The sequence below is a fragment of the Syngnathus scovelli genome, chromosome 6 (assembly GCF_024217435.2).
Source record: "Syngnathus scovelli strain Florida chromosome 6, RoL_Ssco_1.2, whole genome shotgun sequence".
NCBI classification, from domain to species: Eukaryota; Metazoa; Chordata; class Actinopteri; order Syngnathiformes; family Syngnathidae; genus Syngnathus; species Syngnathus scovelli.
The window spans coordinates 8604542-8624840 of NC_090852.1; the positions used below are offsets into that span (position 1 = coordinate 8604542).

General features: G+C 43.3%; 1 protein-coding gene across 5 annotated transcripts in view; it reads right to left on the minus strand.

Annotated features, from left to right (window-relative positions):
- The window catches only part of pclob (piccolo presynaptic cytomatrix protein b), a 46950-nt gene that overhangs the window by 11965 nt on the left and 14686 nt on the right, over positions 1-20299 (minus strand). For 2 of the 5 annotated variants that reach the window (XM_049722220.1, XM_049722217.1), the window contains exons 12-23: positions 17997-18776; positions 11537-17888; positions 9673-11216; positions 9323-9588; positions 8154-8988; positions 7012-8056; positions 6216-6284; positions 5867-5893; positions 4660-4748; positions 2473-2548; positions 2266-2391; positions 670-778 (exon numbers count right to left, since the gene is read on the minus strand). In XM_049722220.1, the coding sequence (XP_049578177.1) occupies positions 670-778; positions 2266-2391; positions 2473-2548; positions 4660-4748; positions 5867-5893; positions 6216-6284; positions 7012-8056; positions 8154-8988; positions 9323-9588; positions 9673-11216; positions 11537-17888; positions 17997-18776 (11318 nt within the window). The remainder of the gene's footprint in view (positions 1-669; positions 779-2265; positions 2392-2472; positions 2549-4659; positions 4749-5866; positions 5894-6215; positions 6285-7011; positions 8057-8153; positions 8989-9322; positions 9589-9672; positions 11217-11536; positions 17889-17996; positions 18777-20299) is intronic. The other 3 variants (XM_049722221.1, XM_049722219.1, XM_049722222.1) reach the window with 3 other exon arrangements.

A 20299-nucleotide genomic window follows, 5' to 3' on the forward strand; every position in this document is an offset into this window, starting at 1 on the left:
TCAGGGAATTTTACAAATTGAACACCTCATGGGAATTAACAAGAATAGATTAGAAATGTAAAAGAACTGAAGGTTAGCTATCAATGGGGAATTCGGTATCTTAGGAGTTTTTCAAATTACGACCGGTCAATGTGAGGTCAAGGAGCTTCAAAGTAAAGGAAAACGACAGGTCATGTAATAGCCACATTTGTAGTCAGAGATTTTGCAATAATATTAGTTTATGACAAAATGAAACTTGAATTATGCTTGAATATGATACCTTTACAATAAATCACTCTCAGTTTCAAATTGTTTCTTATTAATTCCCATGGAAGTTTTGAATGTCAAAAATTCCCTCATTTTTTTTTTTCTAACTCATAAATTCTCATGGACTCTCTCATGGACTCTCTCTGCTAATTTACCAGAAATATTCCAACCCATTGGACCTTATAGGTAGGGTACCTCAGAGTTACAAACTCAAATGGCACCTCCATTAAACAAACCCCTTACATCTCATCTGGCCAAGGCAGAGTGGTTGAGAATCATTTTATTGGCCTTGTTCTCAGACATAGTTTAAATGTGTCACGTGTCAATTGAAAGTCCACTGGCCATATTATGAAAAGGTCAATCCAGCATGTCAAAGAGATTTCAGAGGGAGAGATAGCAAAACGGTAGGCAGCTGTGACATACAGTCGTACGCAGAGCTCCGCCTCTGCACATGGCTGCCCCACAATGCCTTGCACTTCCTCGTAGGTCTTTCCCGTCAGCTGCACACCGTTCCACTCCAGCACCTGCATGCCTGGAATGGCGTCGTAGGAGGGAAAAAAAAATTAGATATGAATAAGAATATTTAAGGTTTTGGATTGTCTGTGCTCATGACAGCTTTGGTCATTATTGTGAGCTGTGTTGCCTTTAAAAGTGACATTTCGCAGACTGGAAAACACTTTTTCCACTGCAGCTGCTCGTGTGTTGAACAGATGCCATGCTCAAGAAATGTTTGATAAATAACACATTTTCTTCACAATTGGAAGATGCAATGACATTATCACGTAAAAGTACTTGGTAATGGTGTGTACATACCAAAATGTGAGAACTTGTACTATGTGTAAATTTTTTTATTAGTGCATCTAATTTGTCAATTCATGTTGATAGTTGATTTGCACAATGAACAAAGACCACAGCAATGCAAACTGAAGCTATTTGCTGAAAAATTGTACTGAATGACTTCTCGCTAGTCAAAATTATTTATTTATGTCTTTTTGCCCAAAGATTTCACTATGTAGCCTCCCACGTGATTCATTTTGTCCTCTACCTCCTCCTTCTTCTCAGCTTATTTGGGTTTGCACCTGCAGGCATGTTCTGCCGTGCCGCGCTCTGCGTCGTCCCCATTCAGCATGTGGTGCACTCTCAGCTACACATCAGCTTTTTAAAGATAGAGTAACCTTCCTCCTTAGTCAAAATTACCATGAGAGGGTCACCACTGCGGATAAACACTACAGATAATCATGAAAAACAAGCTGTATTTGTGAGATTTGGTTTGAGCATCTAATCCCTCCTGTTTGCAAATTGCACCTCAGTGTGTTAGAATTGCCTCTGCTGTGTAAGAATTGCTAAAAATAGCCTAATGACTAACACCGTGCAAGGTAAACTGAAAGAACGTGATGTTCTGTGCACCAAGAAATGACAGCGTGTATGTGACTCAATGATTCCGTCAAGCCTCATAAACGTCCGTTTTTACAAATAAAGGGCACACATACACGAGGAAAACGTACTTTGACATCACAAACAGGCTGACTTATGCTTATGCTTATGCTTATGCTATGCTGATCCAAGATCCACCATTTTAACAGCCCGACAACAGAATCTCTAAAAGCCTCCAATCATGACAGAAAAAGTGACTGTGTTTGTTGCTCATTGCTGTTTTGAAAATAAAATATCAGGGTGTGCATATTTGCTAAATCCATAGCGACAAAGCCATATAGCTGGGAAATAGGACAGCATTCGCTTTTATCAAACTAGGGGCTTGCAGCAATGGAGGCAGGGTGGTCAGTGGCTCATTTGGATTAGACAGAACCACCCCTCCAAAACATGTTGACTTCAGTGAACAGTAGGAAGGGGGTGTAATGTAAATCTTGAGCCTTCATGTGTTAAGACGGAAAAAATATTACAGACCCCTGGGGACTGTTTTAAATTGTGGGAACAAAAATCCATTAACCTCTCCTTTTAAAATGATACCATTTCAATAGCAAAAGAAACTCATTCCGCCTCCTCTTTTTGTTTTCTTACCCTCTATGACTTTTCCTGTTTGTTCGGCGACCCCACCAGGGATGACTTTCGCAACATAGGCGCCAATCTCCCCTCGTCTGCCCGGGATCTCCTTGCCGCCGACCACTCGGATCCCTAGACCGTTCCCTAAGCAAGCAAACATTAAGTGACAATCATGGTCTGTCCACAAGAAGGGAGATTTTTCATGGTGTCTGTATGACTTTGTACCTGATACGCTAGAGTCCCTCTGGTCTCTGGTTAGTTTGACACGAGTGTGAGGGAAGACGTAAGGGGCCAGTTTCATCTGAAAAATACATAAATTAACATAATGTAAATCAGGGATGTCAAACTCATTTTTTTCGCGGGCCGCATTGCAGTCATAGCTTCTTTCGGAGGGCCATTATGACTGTCAACCCAAATAAATGTATGAGCACCTCATATTATATACAATAAAAGCTACAAAACTGACAAATAACTCGTTTTCAAATCAGACGAGTAAAAACTGGTCAAATAGTAAAATATATATATATATTATTAAAAGTGAAGACGTCTTCGCGGGCCACGTAAAATTATGTAGCGGGCCGTATCTGGCCCTCGGGCCTTGAATTTGACACACGTGATGTAAAGGAATCATTCGGAAATCAGAATTTCTTCTTAATTTAGAGATCACACTGTCACGTGCTGGTGCCACCGGCGACAGGACCACGCCCCCCTGTCAATGGAATCGCCGTCACCTGCCACGGGCTCATGGACAGCACTATATCAGCGCCGCCAGCGCAGACCTGAGTGTCAGTCTGTCCCTTGATGCTGCCTTGCTCATCAGTCCCGAAGCTACGGACCCGCTTGACTACTTGGAACCCCCGCAGAATCGTTTGTCCTCTCCAGCCCGATCGCCGCTCCAGCGCCCGCTGTTCCCATCATCCCCTTCTCCAATAAAGTCCGTCGCTACGCACTTGGCTGTACTGTCCGTTCCCTTACACACACTACCTTCACTGCTATAAAAATATGTTGATGTGTGTGAGTGTGTGTGTGTGTGTGTTTAACATATGCACAATCATTAATTGGTCTTCTTTTGAATCAAGTTTTCAATTATGTTGTATACCTGTTGTACAGGGTCCGGCAAAATGATCTATCACATTTGTAGGTTTAATAAAATGCAAATAAATTAAAAAAATATTTTTTTTTAAATTTCCGAAAAGTACATATAATGCCTTTTTTGTGTGTTTCGTTTCATTTCGTTTTCGAATAATGTTATTTTGTTTCGTTTCAATTGCTAATATGAATTAGACCGGTGAGCATCGCGCTTTCATTGTGGAAAGGTTTATCAAGAACAAATCTGTACCTGCAACACAACGAGCGTTCCGTTTGCGCTTCAGACTTGGTAGACACGATCCCGTACCTGCTCGAAACACGATCTTGTTATGGATTACTAACTTCAGAGCCAGTGGATCAGCATTGAAGCAAAAATAAACCGGCCGACCTCGCACCGCCAGAACTCCAGAAAATGTGGCAGCGGTAAGACCAAAATAACATTATGAGAAAACGAAACTAAAATGAAATGAAACGAAACAAAACAGAATGGCATTATATGTTCTTTTTGTTTCATTAATTTATTTGCATTTTATTAAACCTTCAACTGTGTTAGATTATTTTGCCGGACCCTGTCTATTCTACTTTAGTCACTGCTCATGCTGTCATTGGCTGGTCTTTGTCATGTTCTGAGTTTGCTTGGTTTTGATTTAGAATGGTTAATTTTTCTTGTACATTTCGTCAGTGTTATGATTTCCTGGTGTTCTTTGCATGATGGATGTATCATTAGATCATTGTTCCCACCTGTTAGCCCCGCCCCTTGTGTCGTCCAATCAGCTTTCTCAACCACTTATGTCTTGTCCAGGTATAAATCATCAATTTGTCTGTATTTAGTTCCCTTCCTTCTGTTCAGTGTGTGTTGGGTCATTGTTCTTTGTCATCTGACCTACGTGCTTTGTTTTTATAAGCTTCACAAATCACATCCAAGTCTGTTTTGTTAGTGTTTGTTACTTTGTTGCCTGTTGTTTTTGATTTCCTGTTTCTTCAGCTTTTCCACAAGCAGTAGTGTCCTTTGTTTGTTTGTTTGTTTGTTTGTTTGTTTGTTTGTTTCATTTAAATTAAATATTTCGTGCCCAAGCCATGGGCCTGCATCCAAACTAATCATAGTCCAAATATACTAGAAGCATTATGGTCTTATGATCACATTTTTTGGTCACTGGTCACTTTGGTCATTAGCCACCACTGTTGGCCAGTCTTAGACTCTACCCTTTAGTCATCATTCATGCATCATCGTATTAATTTCTTTGGAAAGTCTACTGTTAAGTAGGCATTGTGAAATGTGTGAAATACGCTCCAGTATAATTCTTTAATGAATCGGTAACTCACTTGTCTCCTGTCTGCCATGTGCCTGGCCTGTGGCTGTCCTTCTCTTGGCTTGTCAAACCAGTCGGTGTCCTCTCGCCTCAGATGGTAGGCTGGGCAAGGAAAGGTAGCCAGTAAAAAAACAACTGTTAGTTAATAGGGGTTAGGCTAACTACTGGATGCTTTAGGTTAGGGTAAGTAAAGCAGAACTAAATCTTCAAATCAAGCTTTGGAAACGCTGTTTCCAATATGCATCACAAAGTCTGTTACACATCAATTCAATTGCTGTCATATTGCCCAAAATGATTATATTTTCTCCGGCTTGACATGGTCCTTGACACGGTGAAGGAAATTCACATTGATGCTTAAACATATTATTCCTCCATCAGCTTGGCATAAAGCAGGATCCTAAGGGCTTATGTACTTTATGTGCTATCACCAACTAATTAATACATTTGATTCTGTCTTTCCAAGGATGATTATGATAAGTTTTTGAAAGGTTATCAATTTGATGAAAATTGTTTTTCATCTGGAGTTTTACCAAATTGTTCATTAGGTGGCAAATTTTAATGTAATTCTCGTTTAATTGGCGTATAGTGGCTAAGTCAATTTGTTTACTTGCATGACGGAAGGTTAAGAATGTTACTACGACTATGCAGGATTTTCCTCTTCTATCGATATGTTGTTTAGGTGTTATTCTCTTGAGAAACGTTTGTCTCCCTTTGCTCTGTGGCCTCTGAATTTATCCTACTATCCTATCCTATTATCTGTGCATCTTGGCTTAAGAGCGCTTATCAGAATTAGAGGGAAACATTCTTATCAAGGATCAGTGTGCAGCAGTAATATCAACCTTGAATATATATATATTTTTTAAATCAGATATCCAAGCACACATCTCTGTGAGAAAAACACACATGAACATGTGTAACCAGAAAAGGAACTGATATGCTTTACGGAATCAATGTGATGTGCAGCCATTCCTCAATGATGCATACTCACTGAGTCAGTGCAGAAGATGCGCTATTGTGATGGTTCATTCCCAAAATGAATTGCAACTAAGGGTTCCACTAAATGGCATGGGACTTTCTACCACTGAGATGCGGGTCATTCCAGAATGGATCCAGTCAGTATGTTCATAACTTAAAGAGAAGCGAATCATTCAGGAGAGTAATGATATGCGATATGGAGGTGTACATTTTGTATGTTGCTACATGGGAGAATGCTGTCTCACCTTCTATATTCCAGTTTGGGCCTCCGGCTGGGATACAAAATTGTATATGTTTATATATATTTTTTAAAATATGTTTTTTTTTGTTTGAACAAAAGCGTGCAGCAGCCTGTAAAGTCAAGGAACTAAGCTTTTATGTAGCCTACTGGGAGTGTATGTTGGCACATGCATTAAAAGCGGGAGTTAATGTATGATGCATGCTTGAAACTACAGCAGCCAACTAGCCGCTACTTGTAGACACTTAAAGGAGAGTCATTATGAAAAAGACACAAGATATACTATAGGGGGAAAAGCTCATCCATCAACCAGTGTGTAAATGGGCCTTGAGAGTTGGTTAACTATGATACTCTACCGTGTGCGATACTTTCATGAAAGATTCTGGCTTCCTCTCTGTTCAACACCAGCACGGACTCACTGAGTCCTGTAATCAAGGCAGATTGACACTTATACGTGGGGTCAGCACACAAATCATCTTTTTTATCACCGACAAACAGCCTTCTAAAACAGTCCACAAGCTTCATGGTATGTGAGTGTCATAGTCATTCATCAAGACAGTGTTTTGAATTTGTTGTGTGAATGTGTGTTTTGCGGCAACAAATCTGGATTTCTACCAAAAACAGCAATGAGGATAACTGAAAATATGAAACACATTGACTTTATTAGGACAGAAACTCAAATCATATACGCTGAATGCATCTCGAAAAACATGCAAGGATGCAAAATCAAATACAGATAAAGACGCTTAACCTAACACAATTTGCACAATATGGCAATAGAATGAATTACTGCATACCTTTATTTAGGTACAAACATAATGTAATGGAGACTAAAAATATACAAAACAAAATGACAATGCATGCATATGAAATCACACAAGAAATATTGATAGACCTGAATTGTGCCATACATAAACGCAAGCTTATGCATTACAAGTGGAAGCATCAAAATGATGAAGAACAGCATGCAACATATCTAATGGAATGATTTTCAACATGACAGAGAAAAAATGTACAGTAACATGTAACTAGCAACGCTTACTGTAACTACTGATGATAGAATAAATAACACGTAAGATCATTCAACAGTAACATGCATGACAAGCAAGTCCACACAGCTGAGTTCTTGCAAAAGTCTCTGGTTCCATTTACCTTCACTGTCCGACATGGCACCTTGTAAGTCGTCCATGATGTATGCGATATCTCGATCATAGCCGCGAGTTCGAGATTCTTCCCTCATGTGTTGTTGGACCTCTGGCAGGGAATGGCTTGAGCCGAACTGGTCCCTGGAGTCGGCAGAAATTGGTGGGAGAGGTCCTGCTGATGCCCGAGCCATACCCATTGGCTGGCCTACCGGGCTCAATGGGCTTTCCTCCTCGGAGTTCTGAGCCACGATGGGGATACGGCCCCGGCTATGGCTGATAGGCAAACTGGTGGGCTTTGTTCTGGTCACGCCAGGACCAAATGCTGCGTCCAACACTTCCACCTCAGTTTTAAGTCGTAGTGAGGAGCTGGAAAGGTCCCGTTTGATTGATAGATCCAAGCCATAGACAGAGGAAGGTCGGGAAGAAGGACGAGATGATGGTCTGGAACGGCTGCCACTTGGATAGGTACCATCATCCTGGGCAGAAGCCCGACTAGTGGACCCGAGTCCAAGAGACTGCCCCAGAGAACCAGCAAGATTAGCTCCCACTGAGGAGCCCAAATATTTTTGCTGCTCTGTTAAGTTCTTTCTCAGTCCAAACGTAATCTCATCCTGAAGAAGCCTTGCCCTGGCAGCCAGGTTTGTGACAGAGGAAGCTCCGGATCCCATGTAGCTGCCAAAGCTTGCCTCCAAATCCCGACTCTCCTGAATAGGGGAAAATTTGGTGATGGCCTTTGGGTCTATTAAAGCCTTTTTGTTCTTCATCTGTTTCTGGTAAATTACAGCAGCTGGGAGTTGTTTTGCAGCCTGCTTCTCAAGTGTGAGCCTTCCAATGCTGTATTTTTCACCTTTAGGAAAGTGTCGAAAACTGCTATCGCTGGACAGATAATGGGGAAGGCCCAAGGCTGATAAATGTTCTAGTCCTTCAGTTCCTCTACGGAACTCCTGCTTGATCTGTTGCTTAAGTAGCTTTAACTCATAGGGCTCTTCCATACTGTCTTCCTCTCCTTTACCATAACCTTGAAGTTGGGACTGACCTAAAAAATCTGCTACCTAAAGGGGGGAAAAGGAAAAATTATAAGTGCAACAGAAAGGATAGTGGAGAAAGAGTTGACAAAGGTGGTTATGAAGAAAAATGATGGGGGTGTACCTCTGTGCGCCTGACTTCAGCTGCCCTAAGTAGTCTGTCTGTCTTGGATAGCTCTTTATCAGGCAGGTTAAATCCAGAACCCAAGCCAGAGGTACCCAATCCTGTGGATCCCTTGGTGAGTTCTCCTATGTCCTCAATCAGCACATAGTTCCTGGCATGGTGGTGGTCGATGTCAGCGTAGAATGAATCCGCAGAGATGCTTGACATGGGACTAGAGGCCATGCTTCTCTCCTCGAGCCCGAGCCTCAAGTCCAAGCTACCATATTTGCCTCCGAGATGCGCCACCCCAAAGCCGCTTTCTGAGGAGGTCGGCACAATGATTAGAGGCTGGTTACGGATGACCTCATAGTTAGTGGAGATCTTGGGCTCTAAATCAGACATGTTGGTTTGACGCTGCTTTCCTTGTTGTAAGAGCAGAGCATGCTGATAGCTGCTTGATTGATCCTGACTGTGGGAGAGGGAAAGTGTTGAGACATGTTGGTACGGAGACACCTGTTGATGGTAAACAGACTGCGGTTCATACAGATTGTGTTGGGTATAATGGCTTGTGGTTTGAGTCTGGGGGACATATTGGCCGTAATGAGAGTAGGGACTTGTGAGTGTGTTGTACTGGGAATCAGCTTCTGTATGCGGGGGTATGAACTGATCAAACTCTGATTGGGGCGCTGTGCGTGGCCTCTCCAGGCCATCGCCTCTGTCATCTCTAATGTTGCTAACCTCACTGTCTGACATGTAATCTCTTTCTTCTGCCACCCCCTGGAGATAGGCCCTCTCCCTTTTCTCTCGCTCTTTCAGCAAGACCTCCTTTCGACGATTGATACCCATCTCCAGGTACCTGCAATAATACAGTATCATCTGTCATCTTGTTGTTAATTAAGGAACATTTCTTAGAACTTTCCAAACAAGGAAAATACTATTGGTTCTCACACAATAATACCTTTCACTATGTGTGAGTTTGGAGCTGTCTCACTGAATGATCTCAAGGCAGCCTTTTAGCCCATAAGCTAGTAAGTGTGGGCATCATGCAGATGGATTAGGGAGGATGATCGCAAAAGAGGGATGAGAGCAATGGTATTAATCAAAATTATGGGTGACAACCAGAATCATGTAATGGATTGTTATACAATATATAAAAGCCATTTTTTTTTGTTTAATCTGTCGCATCTCACCGTAGCTTTGCATCAATTTCCTTTTCCTCTTCGTCCAGTTCAGCTTGTTTCTTGCGTAGCTTTGAAGATTCCCTCTCTACCATATCAAGCTCTTTGTCAATGTCCTGCAGGATCTTCGCCCTGGCCATTGTAGTACTGCGAGCAAGCCGACGACGGGCAGAGTTGGTGCTGTAACCTGCGCGTCCCATCAGCGGGTCTTCTTCGGGAGGTGGGTCGGGGAGTGTCCGTTTGACCTTCTTACCTGTACTACAGGGGGACCCTCGACCCTAGAACACATGGACAAAGAGTGAATGAACCGATTTTTTAATCAGGATTGCTGATTGTATTCTGAAATTGACTTTGTAACTCACTGAATATGTGTCAGCATAGTAGACTCCCATTCTGCCTTCTGTGGTAGGACTCAGAGACTTCTGACCAGGCTTCAACCGAGGACAAGAGGAAAATCTGCTTGGGTCAGCAGTGAGCATTCTCTGTCCTCCAACTGATGTATCATGCGATAGAGGGGGCACTGATGTATAGAAACCTCGCGACCTTGCAGTGGCATCAGTTGTGAGGTGTGTGCTGTAACCCACGTCAGCAGGTGTAAGCCTTTTGTCCGATTCTGTCTGACAGCTCAGACTGCCCCCTCTTCGAGAGCTTTCAGGAGCTGAGATATGTTTGATTATTTCCACCTTGGTGTCCATCTGGACTTTAGGTCTTTTGATAGATCCAGAGTGGTCAGTCTGAACAGATATCTCAGCAACTGTCTGGACAGCAATGCTGGACACCTTTGAGCTATGTTTTCCTTCGCTACTGTGTTTTCGGGTACGTCTTCTAGACTTTGCAGGAGCATCCCATTCGTCTTGGTCCTCATCATCACTCTGAGCCGAACTATCAACATTTCTTTTGTTCTTCTTCCGTCTTCCAACATGCTGCTTTTCGGCTGAGTCTTCATCCTCTGTCTGCAACCCACTGTGAATGATTTTTTTGCCTGTGTCCTGATTGTTTTGAAGCCGCTTTCCGATGTTATGCTGGTCCTGACTTTCCTCTAATTGTTTTCCAATAGATGGACCTGAAGGCTCATCCTTTACAGGCCAGTACTGTCCACTGTCCCCTACTCCTGCATACTTGGCCTCAAGTAGGTTTGTGGTAGTACCTGTACTAACATAGTGCTCATTTAACTGCCGTTGGAGTTGAAGCTGGAGTTGCTGGATTTGCTGCAATTGCTCTTTCTGCTGAGTATATGTCTCCTGTTGGGCCATCATGTGAGCATGGTGTTCTTCTTCTTGTTGCATGAGAAGCTGTTGTTTTAGAGCCTGGAGCTCCTCAAGCTCTTGTTGCACCATAAGTTGCTCCTGTTCACGATAGCGCTGGATCTCCTGTCTCTCCCACTCTAGCTCCTCAGCAAGACAGAGCTGTTTAAGCTTCTCTAGCTCTAGAAACTCCCTCTCCATCTGGTATTGAGCCATCTTGGTGCTGTCTAAACCTGGGAATATTGGAGACAAGGCTAACGCATCTAGAGAAGCTGCGAGTGCTTCCAATGTGGCATCTGAATACATTTCTGGATACCCTGTTATGATGTCGGCCAATGCTGTGGGTAGAAATTCCTTTGGTACCCCTGTGTCATAAGGAATAATTTGACCATGGTCTGTGGGAGGGATGAAGCCAAACTGTTGGGGCACAGCCTGATTCTGGGTTGTTGATGTGGGCACTAAGGTAGAGCTAAAGATGGAGCCAGGTTGTGTGGTAACAGCATATGTTGATGGAACAGGGGCTGAAACAGAGGAGTAAACTATTCCCTCTGAAGTTCTTAGACCACTGGTAACACCAAAGACAGTGAGTGTGTCCTGAGAAGATGGAGAAGTCACTCCAGCAAAGTCTGATGTAGCTTTGCTAGTGTAGTCTAGAGCTTTACCTGCCACAACAAGACAGGGGGATATTGTTTATTATTGGAAATACACACCATGATTTTGTCTATGAAATTAAAGCTACTTAAACCAGATTCAGAATATGTCCATGCACATGCATATTTGAAGCCATTTTGGCTAACAAGATGCAAAGCCAAAATATTGTGGGAGCACACGCAGGCAAACACATGCATCTGTTTGAAAAAGAAAAAAAAAAACACACAGTTACTGAAACAATACAATTAAAAGGGCAGCAACAAGACGCAGAAATAATAAAACGATTATGATCAATCAATTTATCATGCAGCACAAACGTTACTATACTCACCAGTCGGAGGTTTGGTAGCAGTGAGATCTATAGCTCCATCTGTAGATCCATTGAGGTAGTCATAGTCTTTGTTGGGATCATAGGGAAAGAGTCGTACCTCTCTGAGGCTGGTCTCGGGTAGTGACGTTTTTTCACCATTTAAACCTGTGAGAACATACTGTCCAGCATCATCATACTGGTTGGCATCTCTGTGGACCAAACGGTTGTCAGGCTGAGTTGTGACAGGTGGTTGTGTTCGACAACTTCCTGTAAAGGGTAATTTGTATATGACATCACAGCATACACTCCTTCTACCAGCTGTGAGGTCAACTGGTGTCTCATCATCCTCAACAACAGTGGTTATTACTTCAGGGCTTGTTCCGGATAAAGCTACCATAGACCTTACTGGTCTATAGTTGGACAAATCCATGGCACCTGTTGCCTCCAAAGATAGAACGTTGTTGATATCTGTTGCGGCAGAGGTAACCGATTGTTTGCCTTCTCTGATGAGTGCTCCATATGAAAGATTAATTGGTATGTCTTGAGCTGTGGATGGTACAGCAACAACTACAGGCTGGGCATTCACTGGTGTGTAGACAATTTGTGCTACTGGTTCGCATGGTTTGTATGTGGTGAGAGGCAAGGGTAAGGATGTAACAGGCCCCTGCAAGTCGAGAGGTTTCTCTGCTGGTGGGTTGCCGAATGAAGCAATGGTCGCCGTGCATGTGACGATTGTGATGCTGTCAGTTACGAGAGCCAGTGTAGTTGCAGGGACAACCTCGGCACTAAGATTGATTATTTTTGGCTGCACAGCTGTGATTTGACGCACAGAATCATTGGATGACGGTCGATATAACTCTGGTGGAGTCAAATCCATGCCTTGTTCAGTCATCTTCTCGCCAACCTTCATGGTGCGTAGATCCATTACATCTCCACGATATATTATCTTTTCATTTTGCTTAGGGTGGGTTTGGTATTTTCTTTCATCTGATTTTATGGTGGCCGCTATGTTTGGGGGAGTATGTTGTGGAAGTCTTTCATGGACAACAGACACAGTAGTTCTCTGGACCTCTGTGGTGACGACTTGAGTGACTAAGCTCGGCTGAATTTCAGCAGGCTGACCTGTAGTTGAAACTGAAGAAGAGTATTTGTGACTCAAACTAGAGACAACTTTCTCAGGTCCTCGAATCTCTTGGCTTTCAATGGACTCTTGCTGAATTTTAGTGATGGTGATGGGTGCAATGGCTCCACTGGGTGGCACCTCCTGTGCGGCAGGTATTGAGGTTCTCCTTTTATACGCCTCTGTTTTTATTATCTCTAGTGGGTGATCATATTCAGAAGAATATGTTAATAGCTGTGGTGGCTCAACTGGAGGAAATGAATCTGTTCTGCTAAACCCATAATCAGGAATATCTTTTTCCGCTGGCATGTTTATTACCAAGGGCTGCTGCATGGTTAAAGACTGTCTTCTTGTGGCAGAAAAGGCCCCAGTGTTGACAACCTGGGCAGACACTTCATAATCTGTAGGAAAGGTAAATATTTCACTTGTGCTGTATGGTTGTTTTCCTATGGATGATATTGAGGTCCTCCTTTCACTTGAAGTTTGTTCAGCTGTAACGTCACGTGACATTGAATCCACTGCCTGAGATTGTATCATGGACGACAATGGCGCTTGTCTCACAGCAACCTCCATTGTTTCAATATGTGTTGGGTCTGGTTGCAATGCAATGACCTCAAGTGGAGGTGTTGAACATGGCATGGCTGTTGTTCCATAGACTTCAGGCACATAAGTAACAGGAGGCTCTTCTCGCTGCGGTATCACATTTGACTCCATTATAACAGATGCAGGAAGTAATTCAGGAGCAGGTGCAACCTCTTGATGCAATGTTGGTGTATCTGGAATGGTAACGACATAATCCTTTTGTGGTTCTGTCACAGGTGGTTGAGGGGCCTTCCACCCGGCTGCAGAATAGGGTATTGGCTGAGTTGCTGCAGATAGCTGTTGACTCGTTGCGATTGGTGACCTTGGTGCTGTCTCTGTGATCATGATTGCATCAGCAGTTTCTGGTTGTGGGTGTACATTATCCATTTCAATTTCATGTTGTAGGCGAAGACCACTAGAGTATACTGAAATTGTATTTTCCTGGGGAATTAGTACATCTGAAGCTAATCTAGGCTCTAGAAAAAGAGAGACATGTTGGGTGGGAGCCTGTTGGGTTGGCATTGTTTGTAGTTGGACCACAGGAACTTCAGCGTCGACAAAATGTTTTTGTGAAAGTGCAATGGCTTCTGAGGCTATTTTTTGATGTTGACTGATATCTAAGTCAGACAGGGATTTTGCAGCTGTTGTTGAAGTCTCTAAGATGTTTTCTTGCATTGTTGAAGGTGGCAAGGGCTGATAAATGGCTTGTTGTTGCTGCATTATCACAGGTATGTTTGGCTTCTTTATTGGGTCTGGTACACTATGGGCCTGAATTAATGTTTCCGTATCAGTGTATGCCACAAAATAATCTCTTTCGGACTGCACTTTAGAGACCGCCGTATTATTGGGTGACACTTGTTCTAATGGAACAGTTGAAGCTGTGGGTATTGGGGGTGGATGCCTTACAGTGGGGACCGATGCCCTCCGTACAGTAGCCTGTGCTGAAAATGTTTGACTGGGGGTATTCTGCTCTAAAGCGGTGGTTCGAACTTCTGGCCCTTTTGTAGCTGGAATAGATCCTCGTCTTATTGGTGCCTGGACTGTAATCACTTCTGTTGGTGAACCAGGCTCGGACGGCAGAGTTATCACCACATATGTTTTCAAAGATTTGGCATGCCTTGGAGATAACGGTGATTTGGGAGATGTTGCCCCTGACTTACTCTCTACAGGTCGAGTCAAACTAAGTGACAGGGCATTTGGAGGTGCTTTGGTCCTCGGCAGTGTTGCAGCTTTTGGTGCAACAACAGGAGGTGGTTTGACACTTTCTCCTGGTTTGTGGCTGAAAACCAGTCCAGCTGGAATTATTACAGGCTTAGGTGGTATTGGTGGAGGAGCCTTAGAAGAAGGACTAGCACCAGCTTTTGCAACAGAAACCTGGTATGCTGTTGCTGAAGCAGGAACTGGAGGCTTTGGATAAATATTGGGCTTTGAGAATGTCAAAGGAGGTGGTGGAGGTGTATCAGCTACAGGTATTTCAACCATTTCTGTAACATTAGTTCCCACAGCAGGTTTAGGTGGGAGTGGTGGAACGTCTGACACTGTACAAGATCGTAAAGTTGAATCTGGGGATGCACTTTCAATCGCATGGTGTGTGACTGCTTGACCGGTTGGTACCTGAGATGCCAAAGATGCTGCCGTGGTGTCTTGAAGAGTTCGGGAAATCCTAGTTGTGTTTTCAACACTTGGCACTATGATCACCACATGCCCTGCTCTCGTTGGGGTCACTATCTGAGCTACAGCTACATCATCAGGTTTCATATCCTCCATTCTTGGCTGTATATCCACAATTACAGACTGCATTGGCTGGGCCGCAACTGTGACTCCTGTAGTGATAGTGGAAGCCACGATGGTGGAGACATTCTGAGCACCCTTTATCGGTAGCTGATTACCACCATGCTCAGGTAGCGAAACTGATGTTGATCGCGGCGGAGGGGGAGGTGGGACTTTCTTTTTTACGATAGTAGTTGATGGGATGGATACAGGGATCATCGATGTGGATGCTGGCTGGACTGAGTGCACAACATTTGGTTGTGCCTGGGCATTGATTGCTGTGATTGTTGAGAGTGGCGCAGATGTTTCTGTTGGGAATTGAGATGTAGTCGAAACTAGGTCTGGCATCTGGACAATTACTGGTTCTTGGTAGGGTACTGGAACAGTTGAAGTAGGCACAAGAGCTGGAGATGGAACGGATCCTTGAAAACTACTTGTAACTCGTGATCCAGTAAATTGAGCTGCTGGTTTGGCTGTGACAGCGACAGGCTCTGGTCTTGAGGTTGAGACCTCTAGCACTGACGGAGCCTCAGTGGGCATTTGGGAGGGAGATGTAACCAAGTCTGGCATTTCAACTATAACTGGAGGAGGAGTTTCCTCTGAAGCTGACTTTAAAGGTACAGGAACAGATGACTTAACTTGGACTGGTTCAGTTGTTTCCGCTTTAGATGGATCAGACACCACATCTGGAATTGCTACTATAACTGTAGTGCTTTCTCTAGAAGATTCTTCATCTTTAGCGGACATGAATGATGAACCCTCTCGAGTGGTTTGATTCAAGAAAGAAGCTGTCGGTGTCGAAAGAGGCGTTGAGTCTGATGATTGAGGTGTTTGAGCCTGGTAGGATGAAGACGTGGCATTAGATTCCATGCTGGAATCGGGTGTGGCCGGTGAAGTTGGTGGTGACTGTGGCGATACAGGGGAAGGTGTCGTGGTCAGTTCTGGGGCTAATATTGGAGTTGGAATAGGTTTTGCTTCTGGGACTTCACAGACCAGCGATATCGGTTCCATTTCAGTTGTCTCGGACAAAGGTGGGCTTATGGATTGATCATCTTTAGTTTCGGAATCGTCACTTGGGGTAATGTCGGATGAAATACCAACACCATACTCATCTGGTAGACTGTCATCCTCGTCTTCTCCTGATGAACACTGTGTAATTTTGAGGTCAGGTATGGGAAAGAGTGCTTTTCTAAGTGCAGGATCAAGCGGTACCATGGGTCGAACAAAATCTATCAAGCCAGATGTAGTGCTTGGAACAACAGTTATCTCAGATCGCTTAGGAGGTTCAGTGGGACGTGGTGGAGCTGGTCGTTTTTTCTTCTTGACTGGCGCTTCATCAGAAGGTTCACCAGTTTCAGGAGTCATGCTTTCTCCAGTGTGTGATGCGACTTCTGTGGGCATGATTACAACACAGGTCTCGGGATCTGGAGGAGACACAGATGAGACAGATTCCAATGCTGTCTGGGCCTGTTTAAACTCTTGTTCGATCATCATCAATTCCTTCTTTTTTTCCATCATCTCCTCATAAACTTCCTCTGGAGACCTAAGTTTCTTCAAAGGTTCAGGGCTGATTTCTTGTTTGATGACTTCAAAGTCAGTCATCATTTTCTCAGGCTCCTCAACCAAGGATTCATAAAGATAGTCTTCGATTGACATGCCACCATAAAGCGGCTCAACACCTGGAGGGCTGTCACCTGGGATAGCTTTGGCTTTCTGGAGAATGTCCTCATATGCTTCTTCTGCACTCTTCAATGATTTTGAAATACTTTCCATTTCTTCAAATGGCCCAGATGAAATATATGGTATCACTGTTGGAGAAGGTTTGCCTCCTCTCTGTACAGCCTGCTTTGATTCTGGCTCTGATTCTATGCTCGCCCAGTACTCGGAACCAGATGTTTTGTCTTGTCTAAGATCCTCTGCAGAGGAAGTACTTTGATCGCAGGACAATTGACCATGCACGTTAAGTTGGCTCTTTTCTTTGCGAAATTTCTCATCCTCTGAGGAGTCTTCAATGGTGGGGAGTGGTTGTGTCGCATGTCTGTGTTTACCCTTGCGAAACTGTTTGTCCCCGCTAATTCTTCTGTGACTCGGACTGCTATCACTGTCCTCCTCCAGAGATGATGCTGATGTAGGTGACGACCCTGGAGTGAAGCTAGACGCTTGAACGCTCGATGAGCCCTTTGACAGGGATTCGGTGATGCTCTCTACCTCTTCATCAGTGCTTTGTCTATGTCTGATGACGGGAATAGCTTTCTTTAAGGTCGTGCTGGGAATTGTTTCATGTGTAGTTGCCTCGCTTGTCGTTAGGGGGGATTTTGTCCATACTAGCGCGCCTTCATTGTCTGTGCAGCCTTTGCTTGACAGTGATTTACGTTTTACGGAGGCATTATCAAGCTCAGCTTTCTTGATAAGTTCCTCATTGGACAATTTCCTTTCTTTCTCTTCCTCCGAGAGAGACATTTCCTCTTCGCCACCCATATCCATGATCTGACTGCGAAGGAAGTCTTCATCTTCTACAGACGAGTCAGCGCTTTCCGTTTTGATTTCTTCACTGATAGATGATACATCGGTCACCTTCAGTCTTCTCCTCTGAATCTCAGGGGAGGGTGAAGGGGTGAAATCACTCCCGCTGCTCTCTTCCATTGCTGGAAAACTAAGCCGCCTTTTCCCACCTCCGACAGCCTCCTTATCTGGCAGGATTTTTTCCTCTTCTGCATCATTTTTAGTCACACTGCACACGCCCTGCTCCATATTTGGTTCCTCTGACAAGGGTAATATCTGGGGTTGAGCATCTTCAACTTTAGATGTTGCCTTGGAAACTGGCTTGGGCACAACTTGGTTCCCAAGTTCATCATGAGATTTTTCCAATTTTATAGGCTCTTTTGCTGTATCGTCTCCCACCTAAAACACACAAACACAACATATCTATAGAAAAAACTTTTGCAAAGAACAATTCTATTAGGCCATGACAAAAACAAATGTGTTCTTATAAAAACAAACTTTTCTTACTGTCATGGTCATGTCCTTTGTAGAATCTAACTGTGGCTTTAGGAGAAGGGCCATGTTAGTCTTGTTTTCAGCTGATTTTTCCACAACTTTATGGCTGTCAGTTGGTGCCAACTGTAAGACATCTGATGGTTCTTCAGACTGCTCTTGAACCTGAACTTTCTGAGCCGATTTGACAGGCTCACTTACTTTAATTTGGTCTCCGGCACTTGGCATTTCGACAGCAATCGGCTCTAATGAGGGATGCTTTGTTTCCTCTGCAGAAACTTCTGCTGTTACTTCTGAGAGGTCAGGTTTTAATATTTGGGGAATGTCTTTCCCACTTGCCTCTGCTTTCTGTAATTCTGCGTCTCTGTCGACTGTTACACTATTGGAAACATCTGTCGTTGGCAATGTAGGTTCAGAGACCATTATTGATTGCACAGTTTCTGCCGCAGGTTCAACTAAATGCTTTGTTTCCTCTTGAAGTTGTGTATCCTTCACTGTTTTGGGTAAAAGTGAAGACTCCACCTTTGTCAAAGCTACCACTTCTGGCATTTCCAATTTAGTTGTTGGTCCTGTCGTTACAGTCTTGGTGGAGGTTGGCGTACTTGGCGTCTTTTGAATTACATTTGCAGGCTCGACCTTTGCAGAGCCTAGCTTGGGCTCTACATTTTTGGTTGCAAGTATGACTTGGGTCGCTTGTGGTGTCGATATAGGTGAAGGCTGAGAAATGTTCCTTGACTCTCCCAGTTGTCCCAACATAGCCTTTTGGGTGTGGCAGTTGAGACACAGCCACTCTTTCTGTCGTAAAAAAAATATGGCATAGTGTATATCATTAAAATGCATGGTTAGTTAATTGCATCACTTAATACATATTGTACATGAGAGACGATCTTCTAGTGCGCATAAAGGCCTGGTGAGTTACCTCATGACAAAATTAAACCTGATCTTACATGAATCCAAGGCTATATTTTGCTCCACTATTGGACTACAATGACACTAAACCTCTGATTAGTGACCGCCCGCTGCTACTGCTGATGGGGGTGGCAAGGGAGCTATTGATTTTCTGGCAGACTTTCCTTTGGCACAAGAGGAGATGCTCGGCTTTCAGCATCCCATACTGAGCACAGGTCTTTAGAACTCCTACCCGTCGTGTACACACGCGTGCACGCACACGCACACACACAGCATTGACCCACTGATCTCTAAAATGCGAGACTTTAATAAATGGCAGTCGGCAAAAGGCGAAATGGAATAAGGTGAAGCAATGCCACATATTGAACAGCTTGTTTAATACAGTTACCATTCAGGAGAAGAAAAAATATGATTAAAACAATTAACATTAACAACATTACAAACAATACAACAGTAGGTACATAAACCCAACGAATCCCAGTTGACATTCCATTAATAAATTAAAGCTATAAACTGCAAATCTAATTAAAATGGAGGTCCCCCAGGCGTTTGCAGTAAACAGCATTGCAGATGCAACAAGATCAGAAAAGTTATGCAAATATTCAGAGCACTGCAACATTTGCTTCCAGTAGACGCAAAGCCTCAATGGACTCACTTGAGTTTGAGCAGATGTCATAAAAAATTGCTGATAGCAGCAACTTTAATTCGCTGTTGAGTCACAGTGGTCAGAACTCAGACAGTGGCTAGCAATGAACTGCCTTTAACGTCCCAGCCACATTATACATTCACCACTGTATTTTTCTTTTATTTTGCCTTATTTGACAGGGACAATGCGGTCAATTATTATGATAAACCTGCACTTGATGAGATCCATAAATAGTTCATAGCTAGTGCTAATTCTCAGCCATTGCAGAACAATATAAATTGTTTTATCCATATAATATACATTAATAAAAAGGCCATGCAACATAATTTAATAGAGTAAGCCAATTTTGCATTTATATGACATAATGTCACTCACTGACAATGTTGCAGTATAATATACAAAGTACTGTACCTTAATTTAAAACCTGTCTCATCATTCTTCTATACTCCATTAATAATATAATGGTGATTTGTGGATGTGATGAAGCATTTCAGACAAATCTTAGAAAGACAAGATAAAAATACACTGCAATAAAGGAGTCTCCTCTAACGCAAACACAAACATCTATGACTCATGGCCATCACGGGCATTGCAGTCTGGATATTGCAGCAAGTGATGATGCCTCTTTTGTATGGCTCTAATGTATATTGAGCTCACACTGAGTACAGAACTATTTTGGTCCAAAGGTAAACAAAAACCTTTGGCTGAGTTCAATCTTTCCATCATCTTTCCTCACACACAATAGAATGATACATGTGTGTCC